Raw genomic sequence first — 21,918 nt, 5'->3', positions numbered from 1 at the left:
TCTGCTGCAACCATATCAAAATGGATGAGACAGACTATGATTCAGGCCTATTCATTAAAGGGTCAGGTTCCTGCTCTCCCTGTGAGGGCCCATTCTACGAGAGCGCTGAGTGCCTCTTGGGCTTTTCGTCATCAGGCTTCTGTGGCTCAGGGGTGTAAATCGGCGACCTGGTCGTCTGTGCACACCTTTACAAAATTCTACAAGATTGATCTAATGGCATCCTCGGATGCTTCCTTTGGCTGCAAGGATTTGCAGGCTGCTGTTTGACAAAGAGACTTGATTTTTCTCTTCAGGGGTCGATTTTCGTTTTGGGGTAAGCTCCTGTTGGTTTGGTTGAGCTTCTGTTACCCTGTTGGCCTTGGAAATGCGTTAGCTCCTGTTGGTTTGGTTGAGCTTCTGTTACCCTGTTGGCCTTGGAAATGCGTTAACTGTTTTTGGTTGCGTTCTTCCCACCCCCTCATGCCTACACTGCTTTGGGACGTCCCATTCGTGAAGAAACATTGAGAGCTGCGTCTGTCAGAGGACGTAAGAGAAAATTAGATTCTTGTAAGAACCTACCGTAGCATAATTTTCTCTGAGTCCTCTGACAGACGCAGCTCCCGCCCCTCTATTTTGGGGTTGGTTATGTTTTCTTTCACTACTTGCTATAAAACTGATTAGTGAGCACAGTGTGTCTGGGGTAATGTCATGTGGGACAGCCCCTATAGGCCTGTCAAGTGTAAAGCTTTCACTGCCTAGTCTACTCCTGTAGATGGCACATTACCCATTTGTGAAGAAACATTGAGAGCTGCGTCTGTCGGAGGGCTTGGAGAGAAGGATTTTACGGTAAGTTCTTACAAAAATCCAATTTCTCTTACGTCCTCCGACAGTCGCCGCCTCCTCTAAGTCATCACTATTGGGTATTGTCCACCTATCCGTAGGAATAGCTAGGCATATAGACTTGGTCAAAAGACAAAAGGCATTAGCATATACACACCCACGGGGGCTGTCCCATCTGGTCAATACCCCCCTGCATCACCACTCCCAACTCAGTTTTAGTTTGCCTAGCATCAGGAATAGTCAGGCTACCTTGTGCTGGGGCTTCGGTCTCAGCCTTCCTAAATCTTTTATTTGATTTTCCTTTTAAATGTCAGTTTTTTTCTCTCACTTTACTAGCTGTTTATTTTGTCAGCTTTAGTGTTAGTTTATTCTTCGGATGAAGATGGATCATGCGGTGCTGGGATTCGGACTGGCCGCCCTGGTTCTCCAGGGCACAGAGGGTCAGATGGACCCCCAGCCCGCCATCGAGCGTTCAGCTATGGTTCGCCCTGGCATTAAGAACGACCCATCCCTGTTCGCTGCAGGGATGCAGCCGTGAGGTGGCTACCTCACAGGACTTATCTGCGGTACTGCAGCGTCATGTCCCTGGCTCACGGCACTCCCTGTCAGATGAGGACAGAGGTTTATCCGTGCATAGAAGCTCCCCCACGCCATCGGGTACAGGTAAGTACTTTCTGTGTGGGGCCTCTGCCTGGGGTGGCAGTCTGTGTTGCTGTGTGTCCCCATGTCTGCGCCTGTGTGACTCCCTGTGCGATCCCTGCGGGGTTCGCTGTGTGCAGATCTGTATGTTTGCCGGGGGGTCCCTGTCCCTGTGTCACCTTAGGTGCATGTTTGGGGGTACAGACCTGTGTGTTGTGCGGCAACCGCTGCGGGGGAAAAATCACGCGGTCCGCCATGTTTTTACTATGCACAAGCGTATAGCCCCTCTGGGGCAAGTATACAGCTCATTTTGGCGCCATCCGCCGCCATTTTGTGGGCGGTGGAACGATCGGTTCGGCCGCATGTCGGCGGCCATCTTGGCGTAGCCTCCTATGCATCCCTATGGGGCAGCCATTTTCCCTGGGGTCTGGCTTATGGCCATCCCCCTCCAGCAGCATTGCCTCTTCCTCTCAGACAGCACAGGCAAAGGTAGCAACGATCTGCGGGCTCTGCAGTTTATCCCTCTGTCTTCTTCTGTATACTGCTTCTGGCTCAGTTTCTTTCTCCTTTTGGGGGTCTTCATAGCTGTAACAGTAGCGGTGGGCTGTGCACTCCGCAGCGCTATTTAAGGGGACAGTACTCTAATTTTTTGCACTGTAATTTTTTCTTATCTGGAGCCATGGATTCTCAGGAAAGCAAGTTTCCTCCAGCTTTAGTCGGGGTCTAAGGGGGAGGCTGAGGTGGAGGGTGTTGACACATCCTCCCCAGGGTCACCCGAAGAACGGGCGACCATGGATGAGTTGATTGTTTCTGTTAAGGAAACCTTACATTTAGAGGATGAGCCCTGTCCTCCGGGCGTTGTGTCCTCATTTGGGACGCACAGGACCCGCAAGTCTGCGCAGGTTTTTCCCTGCCCAGCGGAATTCCATTACACTGTTAATGAAATGTGGCGCACGTTCAAACGTCCGTTCCTGGTACCTAGTCGGTTCAAATTGCTTTATCCTTTTGCGCCGGCTACGGAATCGCGATGGTGTGTGCCTCCACAGGTAGATCACACTGTGGCCGTGCTGAACAAGGCTACCTTGGTTCCTACTGAGGATAGCCCGGTTTTCCTCGATCCCACGGACCGGCGGTTGGAGTCTCTAGCCCGACATTTCGGTGGCGGGTTCGTTGCTCAAACCCGTTTTCGCGTCCGTTATGGTGGCTCAGGCGGTGGCTGATTGGATCAAGGTGCTTAGAAGCAACCTGGTGTCCGATGACGTGCCGCCTGCACGACTGCAAATGGTGGACCAGATCCATCAAGGAGTCATGTATCTGTGTGATGCAGCCCTAAATGAGGCCCCCTTGGTGGCTCGCCTCTCGAGTGTCGCGGTACTTAACCGGCGACTGATATGGCTGAAGAGCTGGTCGACCGACCAGTCCTTGCGGAAAACTGTGGCTGATTTTCCCTATGCTGGCTCTCGCCTGTTTGGCGAGGCATTGGATACCCTGGTAAAAGGCGTCACGGGGGTAAGAGCACTATGCTACCCCAGAACCCGAAAAACAAGTCTTTCCGTGGCAAGCGGGGTTCTGCGCCTAGATCAAATCAGGGGTCCTTTCGTGCCTTTCGGAACCAATCCAAGGGCAAGCCCTTCAAGGCCCAGGGCAACCAGAAGAAACCCTGGGCGGGTAAGCAGAAGACCGGCAATGCCGGTTCGGAGGGACACTCCGCCTCTGCCTGAAGGGGCGCCCTCACCCATTTCTGGGGTGGGGGGACGTTTGCGCGGTTTCCTCCAACCTTGGCTGCTCCGGATCTCGGACAGGTGGGTCCAGGAAAATTGTTCGATCAGGTTACAAGATAGAATTCCTTTCCAGGCCGGCGGACAGATTTTTTCCCTCCAATCTCCAGCTGCTTCCGGGGCGTCTGCAGGACTTGCATCAAGCGGTGCAGGACATGCTTGCTCAGGGGGTGATTGTCCTGGTGCCTCACCGGAACAGGTTTCTGGGGTTTTATTCGAATCTGTTCACTGTGCCCAGGAAGGAGGGCAAAGTGCATCCTATTCTGGACCTAAAAGCGCTGAACCGCTTTGTGCGTGTTCGGAAGTTTCGAATGGAGTCTCTCCGTTCAGTTGTGGCCTCCTTGAGCCCAGGAGAATTACTGGCTTCGATAGATCTGAAGGATGCGTACCTGCACATCCCCATTTTCGAGGGTCATCAGTGGTACCTTCGGTTCGCTATCGCAGAGGACCACTACCGGTTTGTGGCGTTACCGTTCGGTCTCGCTTCGGCACCCAGGATATTTACCAAGATGTTGGCACCGGTTCTGGGCCTGCTGCGGGCCCAGAGCATTGCGGTCCTGGGGTACCTGGACGATCTGCTTCTGAGATTGCGTGCCAGTCAGGGCCTTGTGCGCGATCTGTCCATCACGGTACAGACGCTCCAGGAGTTCGGGTGGACCATCAACGTTCAAAAATCAGCGTTGTCTCCGTCGCTTCGCCTTCCCTATCTGGGAATGGTTCTGGACTCTGCTCAGGCAAAGGTATTCTTGCCGGAGGACAAGCTCCGGACTTTGTGGGACGAAATCCGGTCCCTCAGGGACAATCCGTCCTCGTCACTCAGGGCCTGCATGCGGGGCCTGGGTTTGATGGTGTCAGCCTTCGAGGCGATTCCCTTTGCCCAGTTCCACACGCGGGCTCTCCAGACGGAGATCCTGGCCAGGTGGGACAGACTTCCTCAGTCCTTGGATCTGGAGGTCTCCTTGAGTCGCCGGACCAGATTGGCTCTTCTGTGGTGGATCCAGTCCCCGTCGGTGGCGGAAGGCAAGTCCTTCCGCCTGTTGGTGTGGACAGTGGTTACCACGGATGCCAGCCTGTCGGGCTGGGGTGGAGTCCTGGGCACCCTGTCTGCCCAGGGCACTTGGTCGGAGGAGGAATCCTCCCTCCCGATAAATGTGCTGGAACTACGAGCGATAAAACTCTGTCTCTTCCAGTGGTCGGACCGTCTCCAGGGCCTGCCTGTTCGCGTACAGACGGACAATGCCACCGCGGTGGCTTACATCAACCACCAGGGGGCACCAGGAGTGCTCGAGCGGCCCGGGAGGTGACCGACATCCTGTCTTGGGCCGAGACTCACATTCCAGGTGTGGAGAATTGGCAGGCAGACTATCTGAGCCGCCAGACCCTGGACCAGGGGGAATGGTCCCTACACCCGGAGGTCTTTCAGATGCTGTGTGCGAAGTGGGGATCCCCAGATGTGGATCTGTTCGCATCCCGGCTAAACCGAAAGGCGGAAAGGTTCGTGGCAAGACCACGCGACCCGTTGGCGGACGCCTCGGATGCGTTGGTGGCCCCTTGGCATCAGTATCGTCTGATGTACGCCTTTCCTCCGATTCAGTTACTATCCCGGTTCCTTCGCAGATTGGTCTCGGAACCGCACATGGTGATTCTGGTGGCGCTGGACTGGCCTCGCCGGTCTTGGTACGCCGACGTTGTTCACCTGGCAGTGGCGCCTCCGTGGCGTCTGCCTCTGCGGGAAGATCTCCTGTCTCAGGGTCCGATCTTCCATCCTGCTTTACAGTCGCTGGCTTTAACGGCCTGGCTGTTGAGACCCAGGTCCTGAAAGACAAGGGTCTATCTTCTGAGGTTATCCCTACCCTGATCAAGGCTAGGAAATCTTCCTCTGGTAAGATCTATTACCGTACCTGGAAAGCCTACTTCACCTGGTGTGAGTCCAGGGGGTTTTCCCCTCGTTCTTACTCGGTGTCGAGAATCTTGGCTTTCCTCCAGTCTGGAGTGGATCAGCGCCTGGCACTGGCCACTATAAAGGGCCAGGTGTCAGCACTGGCGGTCCTTTTCCAACGCCCTGTGGCGTCTCATTCCTTGGTGCTCACATTCATTCAAGGTGTGCGACATTTGGCTCCTCCTAGGAGGGAGCCTTTACCTCCATGGGACTTGAACTTGGTCCTGTCCGCGTTGCAGCGTGCTCCTTTTGAAAATATCAGGGAGATATCGTTGCCTCTGCTGTCGAAAAAGGTTGCCTTTCTTGTGGCGATCACTTCGGCTCGCAGAGTGTCGGAGCTGGCGGCGTTGTCTTGCCGCTCCCCTTACTTGATAATTCATAAGGATAAGGTGGTGTTGAGAACACCCCCGTCCTTTCTTCCCAAGGTAATCACTGAGTTCCACCTTAATGAGAAAATTGTCTTCCCTTCGCTTTGTACAAAGCCTAAGCATCCAAAGGAGATTGCTTTGCATTCCTTGGATGTTGTCAGGGCGATCAAGGTTTACCTGAAATCTACGGAATCCTTTCGGAAGGCGGACTCTCTTTTTGTCCTTCCTGAGGGACCTCGGAAGGGCATGGCTGCATCGGCAGCGACTATTGCCAGGTGGATCAGACAGACCATTGAGCAGGCCTATGCCTTGATGGAACGGGTTCCGCCCTTCCCTGTTAAGGCGCACTCTACCAGGTCTTTGAGTACTTCCTGGGCCTGTTGGCATCGGGCCTCGGTGACCCAGGTGTGCAAGGCGGCGACTTGGTCGTCGGTGCACACTTTTTCCAAGTTCTACAAAGTAGACGTTCTGGCATCATCTGATGCTTCTTTTGGCCGCAAAGTTCTCAGTGCGGCTGTGCCATGATGGACCCTTGCATTTTTTTCTCTGGTTTCCTGGCTGTTGGCATTTGCTTTCCTGGACTGTTGCTCCTGTTGAGCATTGTTTTTTTCTGTTGCCCAGTTGGTTCTTACGGTGCATATAGGATTCCTTTCTCTGATGTGGGTACTGCGTTGCCTTTTCTACTGTTGCGTCTCCCACCCCTCATGTCTATACTGCTTTGGGACATCCCAATAGTGATGACTTAGAGGAGGCGGCGACTGTCGGAGGACGTAAGAGAAAACTGAATTTTTGTAAAATCTTACCTGTAAAATTCCTTTCTCTGAGTCCTCCGACAGTCCCCGCCCCTCTTTTAGGGTTCTTATTACTTACTGCTATGCTACCAAACTGAGTTGGGAGTGGTGATGCAGGGGGGGGTATTGACCAGATGGGACAGCCCCCGTGGGTGTGTATATGCTAATGCCTTTTGTCTTTTGACTGTCTATATGCCTAGCTATTCCTATGGATAGGTGGACAATACCCAATAGTGATGACTTAGATGAGGCGGCGACTGTCGGAGGATTCAGAGAAAGGAATTTACAGGTAAGATTTTACAAAAATTCTGTGTTTTTTTTTGCATAATTTAATTGCCTTGAGCAAGGTAAGGTAAGATTTAGGAAAGCAAAAAAATATATAAAAATACTGTGAGGTTAGCAGTTACCTGTAGCAGAGCCTGAAGGTAGCCTGGGGCATAGCAGATCATACTCATTTGCTGGCACCTGCATCTTGCTGCACATATGTAACACGTTTTGTAATTTTAAATAAATAAGATTTCTGTAGCTAGTTTACATTGTTAGCTCTATCGTTCATACATTTCCATTGTGCTACATGGGACATGCTTTTTTTCTCTTCCAGCCTGGAACTATGATTGAATGGGGAAACCACTGGTAAGGACACAGACTGTTAGACTTTTATTTGTTTATCACTTAAGTATAAGGCCTCATTCACACTGGGCATTTGCCCAGCTCTTCTTAATGTCTTTTCTTCAGGCAAAAGAAAAGCAGCTCTTAAAAAACATGCAGAAAGCTGTGTTTTACAAAAGCATTTAGGTGCATCAAGCTTTTGGGTGTTCATTCATTTCATTAACTAGAAAATTATTTTATTCTGGCCATTGAAATTAATGAATTCTTAAGTGCTAAACGCATTTAGGCATGTTTATGCTTGTGGGGCATCTTTTCTACTTAAATGCTTCTCTCCTGAGCATGCAAGTGATGTTTCTTTTCTGCCTCTAAACGCCTGTAAATGCCTTTGTGTGACCCATCGGCTAACATAGAGGGGCGTTTAAAAACCGAAAAAAAAAATGCCAAACGCTATTAAAGAAGAACTTCTGACACCCAGTGTGCATGAGGCTTGAGGCCCTTTTTTTTTTTTTTTTTTTTTTAAGAAAAAAAATTAGCGATAATAGTAACATTTTAATCCTTAATAACATAGCTAGTAGTAAGAAATTATATGAATTTTGATGCAGATGTACTTGGAAAAGTTTTGGATAAACTTTACCCTTTTCTTTTGGATAGAGTATGGAAGGGTTAAAACCCGCCAGGTTTTTTTTTGCTATCTGTGTGCTATGCAGGAGATTTCACATCCCTTCCTGTCCCAGAGACTCAACACCTAAGAGTAAATCTCTCCAACTTGACTGAATTTCTCTCTTAGAATCTATCACTGCAACTTTACCCATTTCAGGCAATCCCTCTATTCTTGTTCCAGTAAAAACTTTAGAACTTTAAACCACTTTCAGTCCTGAGGACAATTGTTACTAACAGATATAGAGGATAAGACCCCATTCAGACTAGCGCGACTTGTCAGGCGACTTGTCAGCCTGACAAGTCGCGCTCGGTCGCTCGCCATTGATTAGCACAGGACCCGTTCTAATAGGAGAACACCAAGTCAATTTGAAGTCTGATGTTTTGATGTGGCTTGGTAGAGTAATGAACCTATACAAAAAGTAAAAATAATAATTTACAATGCAAACGAATGGAGAACTATTCCTCTTTAAAGATTTGCGTCTTTAGTTCTATACTTCATCTGTTGAAATCAAGCATGTGACTTTTTTTTGTTTTCCCCTCAACTATGTTGGCATTTGTGTGTATGGTTTGCTTGCACCTTTCTATGCAATTTTTTGAGTGAGTTCCATTCACAGCATAGCAAATGAATCTCGGGCCCCTTTGATGGTTACTAAATCCAATAGAGAGATTAGCATTCAGAGTCATGTTCTGTTCGCTTGGAAAATTCACTTTAAATGTTCAGTTCTGACACTGTGCAGAGCTGTAAATGAACCCTTCATTCAGAACTGAATTTATTACACTGCAGAGAATTTAGCTGCTCTTAATGTGAACATGGTTACAGGTAAGAGCCTGTATGCAGGCTTGAATAATGTAATGTATTTTTAGCTGTTATAATTTCACCTGCATTTTTCTTTGTTTGGCAGGGCTCGAGCCATAAGGTATAGACAGGATGGCAGTGAAGCGGTGGCTGGCTTTTTCTCACAGATTGGTCAACTCTACATGGTCCATCATTTGTGGGGTAAAGATGTTTTCCATCCATAAAAGTACAACTAAAGGCTTTTGTATGGTAGTCTAAACATATTCAGTGACTATGTGGTGTACAAACCCCATAAAGTAAAAAACATTTTTCCCTCCAAGGACTGAGCCACTTTCCTCTCCAAGATACTGCAGGTCAAAGTGTAAGGGTTCTAGTAACACAGTATCAGATAAAAATAAAAACCTGTCTGAAACTCAAGCACCGCCCTATTGAGATCATTGCTTAATGCTTCAAAACTTAAATTCAAAAGATACAAGAAAGTTAAAAATTGATTTGTCAACCAGCATTTTTCATAATGAATAAAATGTTATTTTTAGTATACTGCAGGTACTCTTATTGATCAAAATGTTTTAATTTTTTGTATCTTTTGAATTTTAAGTTTTGAACAGTTAAAGTGTTACTAAACCCACAACAGTAAAATCATTGTGTATATACAGTAACGTAAGCTTGTTATACTCACTGTGGAACCTAAGGGGTTAATCCTCTGTATTGTGTAAAAAGATCCTTCCCTTCTTTTACTGTCCCCAATTCATCTGCTGATAGTACAGAGCCTTGGTGTCTCTCTGCACATGCTCAGTTTGGTGTATATTGCTGCTTTATTTTTTTTTGCGAGGTTTACTGTGATAAGCACAGGGCCTATCAGCACTCATGTGGCCTCATGGGACAGTCAAAACAGAATGAAAACGACAAGCTTTACCCAGTGCTCGGCCGGACACTGATACGTCACAAGACTGCTATATACTGCTGATAAAAAAAAAAAAGTATTTAGCAGTTTATATTTACTAAAATAATTGCATTTCCATGTTCTGTGTACTGTGGGAGACCAGATATAGTGAATGCAGGGTCCTGGGTTTAGTAACACTTTAAACAGTGATCTAAGTGGGATGGTGTTTAAACAGGTTTTTATTGATGTCTGATGCTTGTGATAAATGTTTTACATACATTTATTATTTAACTATATAAAAATAAATAAAAGCTGATCATTGTAAGCACCCATGTCAGTAGTAAATTGTCTGTCTGAACCCTTTAACTGCTACATATACAGAAAACAAATGCGGCTACCACATCTAAGAATTGTTAAGCTGAAAAACATAAAGTCCAGGAATTCTATTTCTTTAGAATTAATGTGTGATGTGAACTGCAATGTGTGCACTTTGGTGACAATTTCTCTTTAATGAGACATCAGTGGTCTAAAGGGAGGGGGACCAGGAGTAACTGGGGGTTACCCCTGTTACATAGCCACCGGATTACTTCCATCTGACAGCTGACAGATTTACACACACTCCCAACAGCCCCACCCTCAAAGCTGACAAAGTAGTTTCTACATCGGTAGTAGTAAAAGGGTTAAAGGATGATAGTATCAGTAATTTTAGTCTTTTGATAACGCATTGCATTCAAAGGATGTGTATCTAAATGCTGTCATTTTATGGTTTAAGGTTACCTTTTAATTTAAAAACAAGGAGTAGAATTTTGTAGATGTGAGCTTAATTTTTAGCTGAGATTGTGACCACCTTCTCATAATGAGCCAAGTGCACTATGCAAGACGGTGTCTTTGCCTAGTGGAGAATGGTTGCCCTGTGAGACCACCTTGCCCACTAGTTCACATCTTCCAAACAGTCACATCGATTCATAGGAGCACACATCCACTCTTAATGCTGTATGTAGACTTTGTGGTCCACCAGCCTTTCACTGTGGATTAAAATTCTCTGGTAGAGCTAGAAAGCCAACCCATATATGCCTGATGTAATTTTATTATTGTTGCCTGTTGCATCAATACAGTAATTATTAGTGTCAGCAAATTGAAATGTGTGTATATTTGGCCTTCCTTGATCAGTGGTTAAATGTGTAGGTGTAATCATTCAATTAATGTGTTTAGGCCATGGCTGCAGTTGTGTTCTTACCTGCTACTATAATTTCTTTCTAGCTTACAAAGACTTACAGAGCAGGGATGACATTAGAAATTCAGCCTGGCAGAAAGATGGCTGGGATGAATGTGTCTACTATACAGGTAAGAGATGACAAAACACAAAATACTTTCAGTAGACTTTGATCATAACTGTAATATTTACATTTTGGAAAATAACGGGAAACGCCAGTCAAAAATGAAATTTTTCCTATTAACCACTCACCAACCAGCCACCGCAGATGTACAGCGGCAAGTCAGCAGATTCCCGCAAATTGCCGTACCTGTACAGTGCTTTGTGGTAGCGATCGTGGGGGCACGCGCGCCCATTCGCGGGTGGAGATGCTGATCCGCGGGGCCGGCTGCCGCGATCGCTCCCCGTGCAAACACAGCAGACCGTTGTTCACTCAGCAATCATCAAAGGGCTCTTGTGTTCCTCCTATTTAGGAACACAGGTTCCTATGTTGATTCCATAAGCCCCCCCCCCCCCCCCACAGTTAGAAAACACCCACCCGGGCATACATTTTTATATATATATATATATATATATATATATATATATATATATATATATATACACAGGGCTCGACAAACCCCAGGCGCTATGTTGCATTGGCGACTAGAATTAGCGACCTGGGGCGCACTGCAGGAGGTGTCCTGTCATTTTTTGCGCCCCCCTTCCCCGAGTGCACAGACTACCACACCATCCGATAATTGAGGCCGCGGCTTTTCAGCCTTCTTCAGTGAGAGAACGGGGAACTGGCGCCCTCTTGTGGTGGCCAGGAGTTTGACAAGCAGTCACTAATTGCTGTTTCCCCTGCCTGTCCATCTCCTTCCCAAGAGGAGATGAGAGGTAAATTTTTGCAGGCTTCATCTCCCTGTCCACTTACCTTTGCTTAAAGGTAAGTGGACAGGGAGTGTGGTTATTATTATTTATTTTTTAAACTATTAAAAAAAAATATATATATATTTTTTTATTTCTAATTGCCATGCCACAGCCATGCAGCCGAAGGCCCCTTTTTACACGTGCTGTCTGATCAAGTCCGCCTGTCAGTTTTTCAGGCAGACCTGATCAGACCCTTCAGTCTCCTCTATGGAGCAGTAATCTGCCGCCATCTGATCCTGTCCTCCAAAAACAGTCAGATGGTGGTTCTATTTTCTATCCATCCCGTGGATCGGATCAGATAGCATCGGATGGAAACAGACAGACAGTCTGTTTCCATCCGATTGCCCTATAGAGGAGAGTGGGGTTCTAGTCCTCTTTATTTGTAAATTTAGTATGTTATTTTTTTGTAAATAAAGCTTGGTTGTTTGTTAAAAAAAAAAAAAACTGGCTCCTAATTTTTTTAGCTGGCTCCTAGATTTCAGGCAAATTTGTCAAGCCCTGTGTGTGTGTGTATGTGTAATATATATATATATATATATATATAGTGTTTGTATGTGTATATAATCTATATCCCTATCAAATGCAACACACCACTTCAACCCCTTAAGATGTACCTGTATCCCCTCTGGTTGAAGTGGCTGTACTGCAATTATGGATATAGCTGCAGCCATGATTCTGGTACCAAAATGTTTAGCCAGTGATGGGCTTTAATGTAAAAGTGAGCTGAGCGGCTGTCCAGCCACCCAATCACGTCTGCAAGGCATCACCTGTACTGGAAAACAAAACCAAAGAAAAATTCCCAGCTCAACTCGCCAGCCAATCTGCTAGCAACCAAATTATCCTGTCTATCCTGTCTAACCATTTGCATTCAAAACAGAGTTTATAAAGTTAGCACACGTTTAGAAATACATTTGTAAGCTGCAGAGCCGCTCCAAGGCATCCCAATATTTCTGCAGTCCTAATTCTTGTAAATTTATGAGAGCCTCCACAGTGGAAGCACATGCATTCTAATGGATAGTTAGAGGGCATTTGAGCCTGGAGGTAGCTCAGCCCCCCTTAAGGCACAGGGGTGAACAGGACAATGGCAGATAAGGTGTGCAGTGTGTCCCTCACCAATATTGCATCAGTAATAAACAACTGGTCACTGCCCCCACCTATAACTGCTCTTCACAGCAAGAAGCACATGGAAGGGCAACGCAAACCAAAACCAAAGAAAATTCCCAGCGCAACTCGCCAGCCAATCACCTGTACTGGGCTCTTCCATGTGATCGAGGAGCCCAGGGCCGCTGCTATATTGTACAGTACTTAACGAAGAGGGGAGGAAAGTACATCTGTACCCGCCTCCCCTCTGAAATATAAGAAACCAGAAGTGACAAGGAATTTGTAACTTCGGTTTTGGTTTGATGTTTACAAGCCATTATCAAATTTCTGTTTTGAGGGTAGAGGAGAGATCTGGGGCCTAATAGACCTGACATCTCTCAGTAAAGAGTACCTGCCAGTGCCCATGCTATCACAAGGGATATTGTTCTTCCCTTGTAATAGCAATAAAATTGATAACAATTTTATATATTTTTTTACAGTGTAAAAAAAGTTTAAAATAATAAAATGTAAAACAAATAAAAAAAATGTAGTTCCCCTTTGCTCACACACAAATGCATACGTATGTCGCGTACACATATGTAAATAGCGATTGCACAACACACGTGAGGTATTGCCATGAATGTCAAAGTGAGAGCAATAATTATGGTGCCAGACCTCCTGTTGAACTCTTAACTGGTAACCTTTAAAGGCTTTTGAAGTGTTGCCAATAGAGATTTTTAGGTACCATAGTTTGTCATCATTCCATGGACGTATGCAATTTTAAACCGTGACATGTTACTTACGTCATCTTTTATATTTTACAAAAAAATGTATAGTATATTGTTTTTGTGCACTAAAATTTAATTGTATTTTTTCCTGAAAATTTGAGTTTTAAAAATGTCTGTACAACATATAAAATGGTGGTTGTTGGAATTGTTATTCTCCAGGGTCTCTGCTTTCAAAAATAATATAATGTTTGGGGGTTCTAATTAATTTTCTAACAAATATTGCCTAACAAAACAAATGATGATTTTTACATGCATGTGAGAAGTGTCAGAATTGGCCCGGTGGTTAAAGTGGAAATAAACTGGAGGTGCCCCAGAGTTTTGCTGTAATGTGCAAGTATGCACAGCATTTATACACATTATGGCAGACTTATCTCCTGGTTGACTTCTGTATGCGCCATCTTAATCAGCCAGGCTGAGATTACTTAACTTCCCATTAGAGGCCTCTGAGTAGAAATTCTCTATCATTAGCAAGTTACTAGATTTTTCATGTTAATTTACAGAGAGCCTATCTTAGTTGCCCCAAGCCACACTCAGCCTGTCACAGTTGTGCTGGGTGTATATCTAACAATCATAATTCTGGACAGGGGTAAGGAAAGGACCCAGCAGAAATATGCATCCTGCCTCCTCTCTACTCTACTCTACTCTACTCCTGCCTAAGTTGGAAAAACATGTCCTGGGTCTGCTGGCTAGCGAGCCTGATAATAGATTACCATCAAACCCATTTCTAAATGTACAATGCATCTGGAAAGTGTTCACAGCTCTTCACTTTTTCCACATTTTGTTATGTTACAGCCCTATTCCAAAATGTTTTAAATTCATTATTTTCCTCAAAATTCGACAAACAATACCCCATAATGACAATGTGAAAAAAGGTTTGTTGAAATCTTTGCAACTATATTAAAAAGAAAATCCCATGTACATAAGTATTCACAGCCTTTGCCATGACACTCATAATTGAGCTCAGGTGCATCCTGTTTCCATTGATCATCCTTGAGATGTTTCTACAACTTGATTGAAGTTCACCTGTTGTAAATTCAGTTGATTGGACATGATTTGGAAAGGCACACCCCTGTCTATATAAGGTCCCACAGTTAATAGTGCATGTCTGAGCACAAACCAAGCCATGAAGTCCAAGGAATTGTCTGTAGACCTCCAAGACAGGATTGTTTTAAGGCACAGATCTGGGGAAGGGTACAGAAACATTTCTGCAGCATTGAAGGTCCAGACGAGCACAGCGGCCTCCATCATTCATAAATTGAAGAAGTTTGCAACCACCAAGGCTTTTCCTAGAGTGGGCCGCCCAGGACAAACTGAGTGATTGGGGGCCTTAGTCAGGGAGGTGACCAAGAACCCGATGGTCACTCTGACAGAGCTCCAGTGTTTCTCTATGGAGAGAGCAGAACCTTCTGAAAGAACAACCATTTCTGCAGCACTCCACCAAACTGAATGGCAAGCATCATGTCTGGCAGTATCCTGCTGTGGGGATGTTTTTGAGTGGCAGGAACTGGGATATTAGTTGGGATTGAGAAAAAGATGAATGCCGCAATGTACAAAGACATCCTTGATGAAAACCTGCTGCAGAACGCTGTGGACCTCAGACTGGGGTGAAGGTTCATATTCCAACTGGACGAACCTAAGCACACAGCCAAGGTAACAAAGTGGCTATAGGACAACTCTGTGAATGTTCTTAAATGGCCAAGACTTGAACCCAATTGAAACGTCTCTGGAGAGATCTGAAAATGGCTGTGCACCGACGCTCCCCGTCCAACCTGATTGCAAAATGAGGGGAAAGTTTGGGACTTTAAATGAGGCGCCCGATTGGTGATGTCGTGCGCCTCCATCCCTGTTTCAAGTAGAGAATAAAGGAGGGTTGGGACTTTGAATGAGAGACATGACAAGGTTGACAGGACAAGGTCACACATTTAATGATAAATACAATTTGTACAACCATAACATGTATAATATGTAAGAACAAAATTAAATAATGATAAAACTGGTAAATAGTCCCCAAGTCCAGGTTCATAGAGACCAGCATTGCAGAGTATACAAAGTAGTAGGTAGTATATTGGAATCAATACATCAGCAGACTTGACGCGTTTCGTGGACTAATTGCCATTTCATCAGAAGTAGATGCATGACGTGAATCTATAAAAATAATTGAGTATGAGAGAAAGCAGCAATGGTAACTATTAAAAACTGGAAAGGGGGAGAAAAAAAGAAAAGGAAGTGGGAGGCAGAGCTCCCCAATTCCCAAAACTTACAATGTAGCCTTGACTGCAGCTGGCACTGGGGGCAGACACATGACCCTGTATGTTTCCCACGGGAGCTGAGGACCCAATAGGCGGGCAGGTCATTACAGGAAGTGGCTGCAGTGCAGAGGATATCACCTGTGAACACCTGGATGAAGTTTGACTTCCAAGGGACAACAGGGAGCCGCAAGCTTGGGGGAACGGTCATTACAATTGGGCTGAAAGATATCCAGAAGTCATCCATACACCTTAAGCTTTATGCTATCTGGTAATAGTTTATCTACTCTCAAATCGGCCACGAGGTGGGCAGAGCTGGGCTATCTATATCACTGCACGCATCTTTTTGTTTGGAGATATATTGCACCTTATTTTTCACCCGTCTGGTAAGGGGAATACCTGCACTTTAACAAACACCTTGAAACACCTTTCCCTCATTGTTTTCATTGAAATCACTTGTTTGGTATTGGGATCTCTTCATTCAAGGACTTATATGAACTTTTGCATATATGGACCTTTTATGAATTTTATGGACTTTTATGTTTTAGATCTCATGCTATATATTATTGATATTGGTGTCACTATTGTTTACATATTTATGTTTATAAGCTTCACATAATTATTTGTACACTTAATTATCCCCACTGGGTAATCTGATTTTAGTTGCAGCTTTTTAATCGATTCATTTATCAGCGCTCCCTTTACACATACCACAAATATTAAAAACTGGAAAGGGGGAGAAAAAAAGAAAAGGAAGGGGAGACAGAGCTCCCCAATTCCCAAAATGTACAATGTAGCCTTAACTGCAACTGGCACTGGGGGCAGACACATGACCCTGTATGTCTCCCACGGGAGCTGAGGACCAAATAGGCGGGCGGGCTTGGCAGACCACGCCACACACAGGAAGGAGCGTGAGGGGTCCTGCACAGAAAAATGGGAGAAACTGCCCAAAAATTGGCGTGCCAAGCTTGTAGCATCATACTCAAAAGAACTTGAGGCTGTACAGTAATTGGTGCCAAAGTTGCTTCAACAAAGTGTTAAGCAAAGGCTGTAAATACTTCTGTACATGTGATTTTATTTATTTATTTTTAAAATAAATTTGCAAAGATTTCAAACAAACTTCTTACAGGTTGTCATTAATGGGGTATTATTTGTAGAATTTTGAAGAAAATAATGAATTCAATCCATTTTAGAATAAGGCTGTAACATAACATAATGTGGAAAAAGTGAAGCGCTTTAAATACTTTCCAGATGCACTGTAAAAATTCCCTATTAACCACTTAAGCCCTGGAAGATTTTACCCCCTTCCTGACCAGGCCATTCGATTCGGCACTGCGTGACTTTAACGGACAATTGCGAAGTCGTGCGACGCTGTACCTAAACGAATTTGACGTCCTTTTTTTCCCACAAATAGAGCTTTCTTTTGGTGGTATTTGATCACCTGTGCGATTTTTTGATCATGCGCTATAAACAAAAAAAGAGCGTCAAGTTTGCAAAAATAACAATATTTTTCACATTTTTTTTATATGAAATTCCCCCCCCCCAAAAAAATGTAAAAATCAAAATTTTTTAACGTTTTCGGCCAATTTGTTTTATGCTACATATGTTTGGTAAATAAAATCGCAAAAAGCGTATTTTGATTGGTTTGCGCAAAAGTTATCGCGTTTACTAACAAAGGGAAAGATTTTTGTTGTTTTTTTTTTTTAACGCGTAATGGCGGCGATCTGCGATTTTTTTTTTTTTTTTTTTTTTTTTTTTTTGCGGTACTGCGACATTGCGGCGGACAGATCAGACCCTTGACTGACATTTTTGACACTTTTGGGGTTACCAGTGACATTACTACAGTAATCAGTGCTATAAATATGCACTGTTACTGTACAATTACACTGGCAGTGAAGGGGTTAACTTTTTTTGAGAGGGAGGGGTTATGTGTGTCCCTAGGGACGTGATTCTAACTGTGATTGGCTGTGGCTTGAGGTGTAGTAACAGTGATCAACGGTCCTACATAGTAGAACCGTATGATCACTATTCCTACATAGGGGAGAATGACAGGCGGCTTGTTTACATTAGCCGCCTGCCTTTCTCCCTCTCCACCGACGATCGCAAGTGACCGGCGGACGATCGGGTCCGCCGGTCACACACGCGGGGGGGTCCGTGACTGTGCGCGCTCACTCCTGAGACCCTCACAGGCTAGCGACGTAGTACTACGTCACTTTGCCTGTGAGGGGCTGACCGCCACAGTAAATAGTCGTGCGGCGGTCGGCAAGCGGTTAAAGTACCGGTATATGTTTTTGAGTAGACCTCTTCCTATGATTCTATTATTTGTTGTGTTCAGTATTGTAGCTTTTGTTAGGTCGAATGAGAAATGACTGCACAAAACACAACTTGTTATGAAATGTTTTTTTTATAGGTTTTGTAATCATTTGAAATAAACTTGGTAAAACTATTTTCAAATGTCTTTTGGAATAAAAATGCACTATATTTTAGGCATTTTGATACCTACTGTATACACAGATATCATTTAAATAACACCAGCACTTCTTTTTTTTTTTTGTGGTTACTGTGGAATACAAAAAATCCCTACCATGTCAAGGGACCTCAATAAAGTGTGGCCTCTACCTCAGAACTATTGGACATAAAATGCAATGTAGATACAAGAAATGGGCAATTTTGGGACTTTAAGTGAGACACTGGCGAGCACTGCACAGTGTCTCCATCCCTGTATATAGTCAATTGAAAAGCAAGGGGGATAAATGAAGGTGTGTGGAAAACAGCCGGTCCCTAGTTTGAAATACTTACCCACCAGTCTGCTAACAAACCAAATAAACCTGTCTAACAATGTAGGTTAAAAACAGGAGTTTAGTTAACACACATATGCAAATGCATGCGGAAGCTGCAAGGCCAACAACAAGGCATCCTGTGTAACTTGCAGAACCTAACACTGCTCAACTTTAGTGTCTTCACAAAGGAAGGACATGATGCTAATGGATGGATGGGAAACAGATGGGATTGGAGATCGCCCAATCCTCCCCCATCTGCTCCAATCCATGACTGGCAATGAAAAACTAATGGCTGTATACTAGCCATAGGGTGCAAACTAAATGTGATCAGCTGGAAAACACACACCCCTATCCCTTTTAGTAAAGATGTTAAAGGCAAATGGGGACTTTGAGTGAGACACCCGATTGTAAAGCAAGCGTCTCCATCCCTGGTAAGATGCAAGAAATGGGCAATTTTGGGACTTTAAGTGAGACACTGGCGAGCACTGCACAGTGTCTCCATCCCTGTATATAGTCAATTGAAAAGCAAGGGGGATAAATGAAGGTGTGTGTAAAACAGCCAGTCCCTAGTTTGAAATACTTACCCACCAGTCTGCTATTTCAAACTAGGGACCGGCTGTTTTCCACACACCTTCATTTATCCCCCTTGCTTTTCAATTGACTAAAATGCAATGTAGAACTTGATAGGCTTTCCTAGAGGTAGCCCTTTACTCTTTAAAGCAACACACCAGAAGCCCAACATTTCTCATGATACACACACACACTCCCATATGTATCTGCACCTAATCCAACAAAGCAACAATGGGAGCCCCTCTGATCAATTTAAAACTAGCAATAAAATGGGAACAGGTGCACTTGGGGATATATATATATATATATATATATATATATATATATATATATATATAATCTCACGAAAGTGAGTACATCCCTCATATTTTTGTAAATATTTTATTATATCTTTTCATGTGACAACACTGAAGAAATTGCACTTTGCTACAATGTAAAGTAGTGAGTGTACAGGTTGTATGACAGTATAAATTTGCTGCCCCCTCAAAATAACTCAACACACAGCCATTAATGTCTAAACTGCTGGCAACAAAAGTGAGTATACCCCTAAGTGAAAATGTCCAAACTGGACCCGATTTGTCATTTTCCCTCTCCAGTGTCATGGGACTCGTTAGTGTTACAAGGTCTCAGGTGTGAATGGGGAGAAGGTGTGTTAAATTTGGTGTTATCGCTCTCTCTCTCATACTGGTCACTTGAAGTTCAACATGGCACCTTATGGCAAAGAACTCTGAGGATCTGAAAAAGAGTTGTTGCTCTACATAAAGATGACTTAGGCTATAAGAAGAGTGGCAAGACCCTGAAACTGAGCTGTAGCACGGTGGCCAAGACCATACAGGGGCTTAACAGGACAGGTTCCACTCAGAACAGGCCTCGCTTTGGTCGACCAAATATGTTGAGTGCACGTGTTCAGCGTCATATCCAGAGGTTGTCTTTGGGAAATAGATGCAAGCATTGCTGCAGAGTTTGAAGGGGTGGGGGGGTCAGCCGGTCAGTGCTCAGACCATACACCGCACACTGCATCAAATATGTCCGCATGGCTGTCATCCCAGAAGGAAGCCTCTTCTAAAGATGATGCACAAGAAAGCCCACAAACCGTTTGCTGAAGACAAGCAGACTAAGGACATGGATTACTTGAACCATGTCCTGTGTTCTGATGAGACCAAGATAAACTTATTTGGTTCAGATGGTGTCAAGCGTGTGCGGTGGCAACCAGCTGAGGAGTACAAAGACAAGTGTGTCTTGCCTACTGTCAAGCATGGTGGTGGGAGTGTTATGGCCTGGGGCTGCATGAGTGCTGGCAGCACTGGGGAGCTAGAGTTCATTGAGGGAACCATGAATGCCAACAAGTACTGTGACCTACTGAAGCAGAGCATGATCCCCTCCCTTTCGGAGACTGGGCCACAGGGCAGTATTCCAACATAACCCCAAACACACCTCTAAGACGACCACTGCCTTGCTAAAGAAGCTGAGGGTGATGGACCTGCCAAGCATGCCTCCAGACCTAAACTCTATTTTGAGCATCTATGGGGCATCCTCAAAGGGAAGGTGGAGGAGCGCAAGGTCTTTAACATCCACCAACTCCGTGATGTCGTCATGGAGGAGTGGAAGAGGACTCCAGTGGCAATCTGTGAATCTCTGATGAACTCCATGCCCAAGAGGGTTAAGACAGTGCTGGAAAATAATGGTGGCCACAAAACATATTGGCACTTTAGGCCAAATTTAGACATTTTTCACTTGGGGGTGTACTCACTTTTGTTGCTAGCACTTTAGACATTAATGTTTGTCTGTTGAGTTATTTTAAGGGGACAGAAAGCTTACACTGTTATACAAGCTGTACACTCACTAATTTACATTGTAGCAAAGTGGCAAAGTGTAATTTCTTCAGTGTTGTCACATGAAAAGGTATAATAAAATATTTACAAAAATGTGAGGGGGTGTACTCACTTTTGTGAGATGCTGTATGTATGTGTGTGTGTTTGTAACTTCCCATAAGTGAGAACTGACTTCACAGAGGTGGGGCTTGCTGTTTATTTGCAAATGTAAGCAACAAAAACTTTTTTTTAACTTGATGATCCTTTTATTTGTCCCATATTACTGTATGCAATATTGTCACTAAAGTGGAAGCATTTCCAATCTATTAACTTGTTATTTTTTTAGTTCCCCTTATACAGGAGATGGAATCCAGAATTATGATCCCATTGAAAAGCTCTCCTCTACAGTAATCCACTATGTCCTCCTGGTGCCTCAACTGACAAAAATGTATCTGTGGATTACTTCAGCAATGATTGAACATATACAAACTCCCAAAACAGACATATTTCCAAGAATTATTAGTGAAATTCATAATTCTTTGTGTGTTTATGTATACTGGCCAGTTTTCATATCTGTTTTGATTTCTCTTTGACAATTGATCTGGTAATAACCACTGTCCATAGGGAGACCTGATATTTACTACATTCTGTTTTTTCTTTGTAAAAATAGTGTTGCTTATCATTTCACCGCCAGTAAAAAGCTCTTCTAAATTTAAATTTGGGTACAATTATATACAGATATATGAGAGGTAAAATGTTATGGGAACTATAGAAATATCAAGTCACTTAAGGCTTATGCTTATCAGAGTTCCTTTCCTCATTCTTTACTTAAAAAACGAATGGATTAATGCTCAACCTAAAGCCATAAATTTACATATAATTCATATCGGTATGGACTGGTTTAATATACGTCTGTGCATTGTAACCAAATGCTAGTTTTTTCATTCTTTAAGGCCCTGTTCACATAGTGTGGTGACCTTCATTTGTACCACACTGTAAGAATGCTGGTCACCCCTAGAACTCACAGAAAACAATTGTTTTCTATGTTTCCTATTCACACTGCAGCGTGCTCTGGAGGTGCCTTGCAGTGCAGACATGCTGGATATTGTCGCAGAACACTGGACAGGATCGTATGTCACCTTACAGCAGCACAACACACCCCACTGCTCTACAGTGACATGAATGAAGTGTCACACTTGTGCACATCAAATAAAGTTCATACAATTAAAAAAAAGG

General features: G+C 44.3%; 1 protein-coding gene across 1 annotated transcript in view; it reads left to right on the top strand.

Moving 5' to 3' along the window:
* NIPSNAP2 (nipsnap homolog 2) overlaps window positions 1–21,342 on the top strand; it is a 51,401-nt gene extending 30,059 nt beyond the window's left edge. The window contains exons 7-10 of the mRNA XM_082245482.1: window positions 6,936–6,967; window positions 8,506–8,600; window positions 10,543–10,626; window positions 21,029–21,342. Of these exons, the coding sequence (XP_082101608.1) occupies window positions 6,936–6,967; window positions 8,506–8,600; window positions 10,543–10,626; window positions 21,029–21,093 (276 nt within the window). The 3' untranslated portion in view covers window positions 21,094–21,342. The remainder of the gene's footprint in view (window positions 1–6,935; window positions 6,968–8,505; window positions 8,601–10,542; window positions 10,627–21,028) is intronic.
* Window positions 21,343–21,918: the final 576 nt, after the last annotated feature.

This window comes from Pelophylax lessonae (genome assembly GCF_965119305.1).
Source record: "Pelophylax lessonae genome assembly, chromosome: 2".
In the NCBI taxonomy this organism is placed as follows: domain Eukaryota; kingdom Metazoa; phylum Chordata; class Amphibia; order Anura; family Ranidae; genus Pelophylax; species Pelophylax lessonae.
Note: the sequence above shows the minus strand (reverse complement) of the source record. Positions and strands in the feature narration are given on the sequence as shown.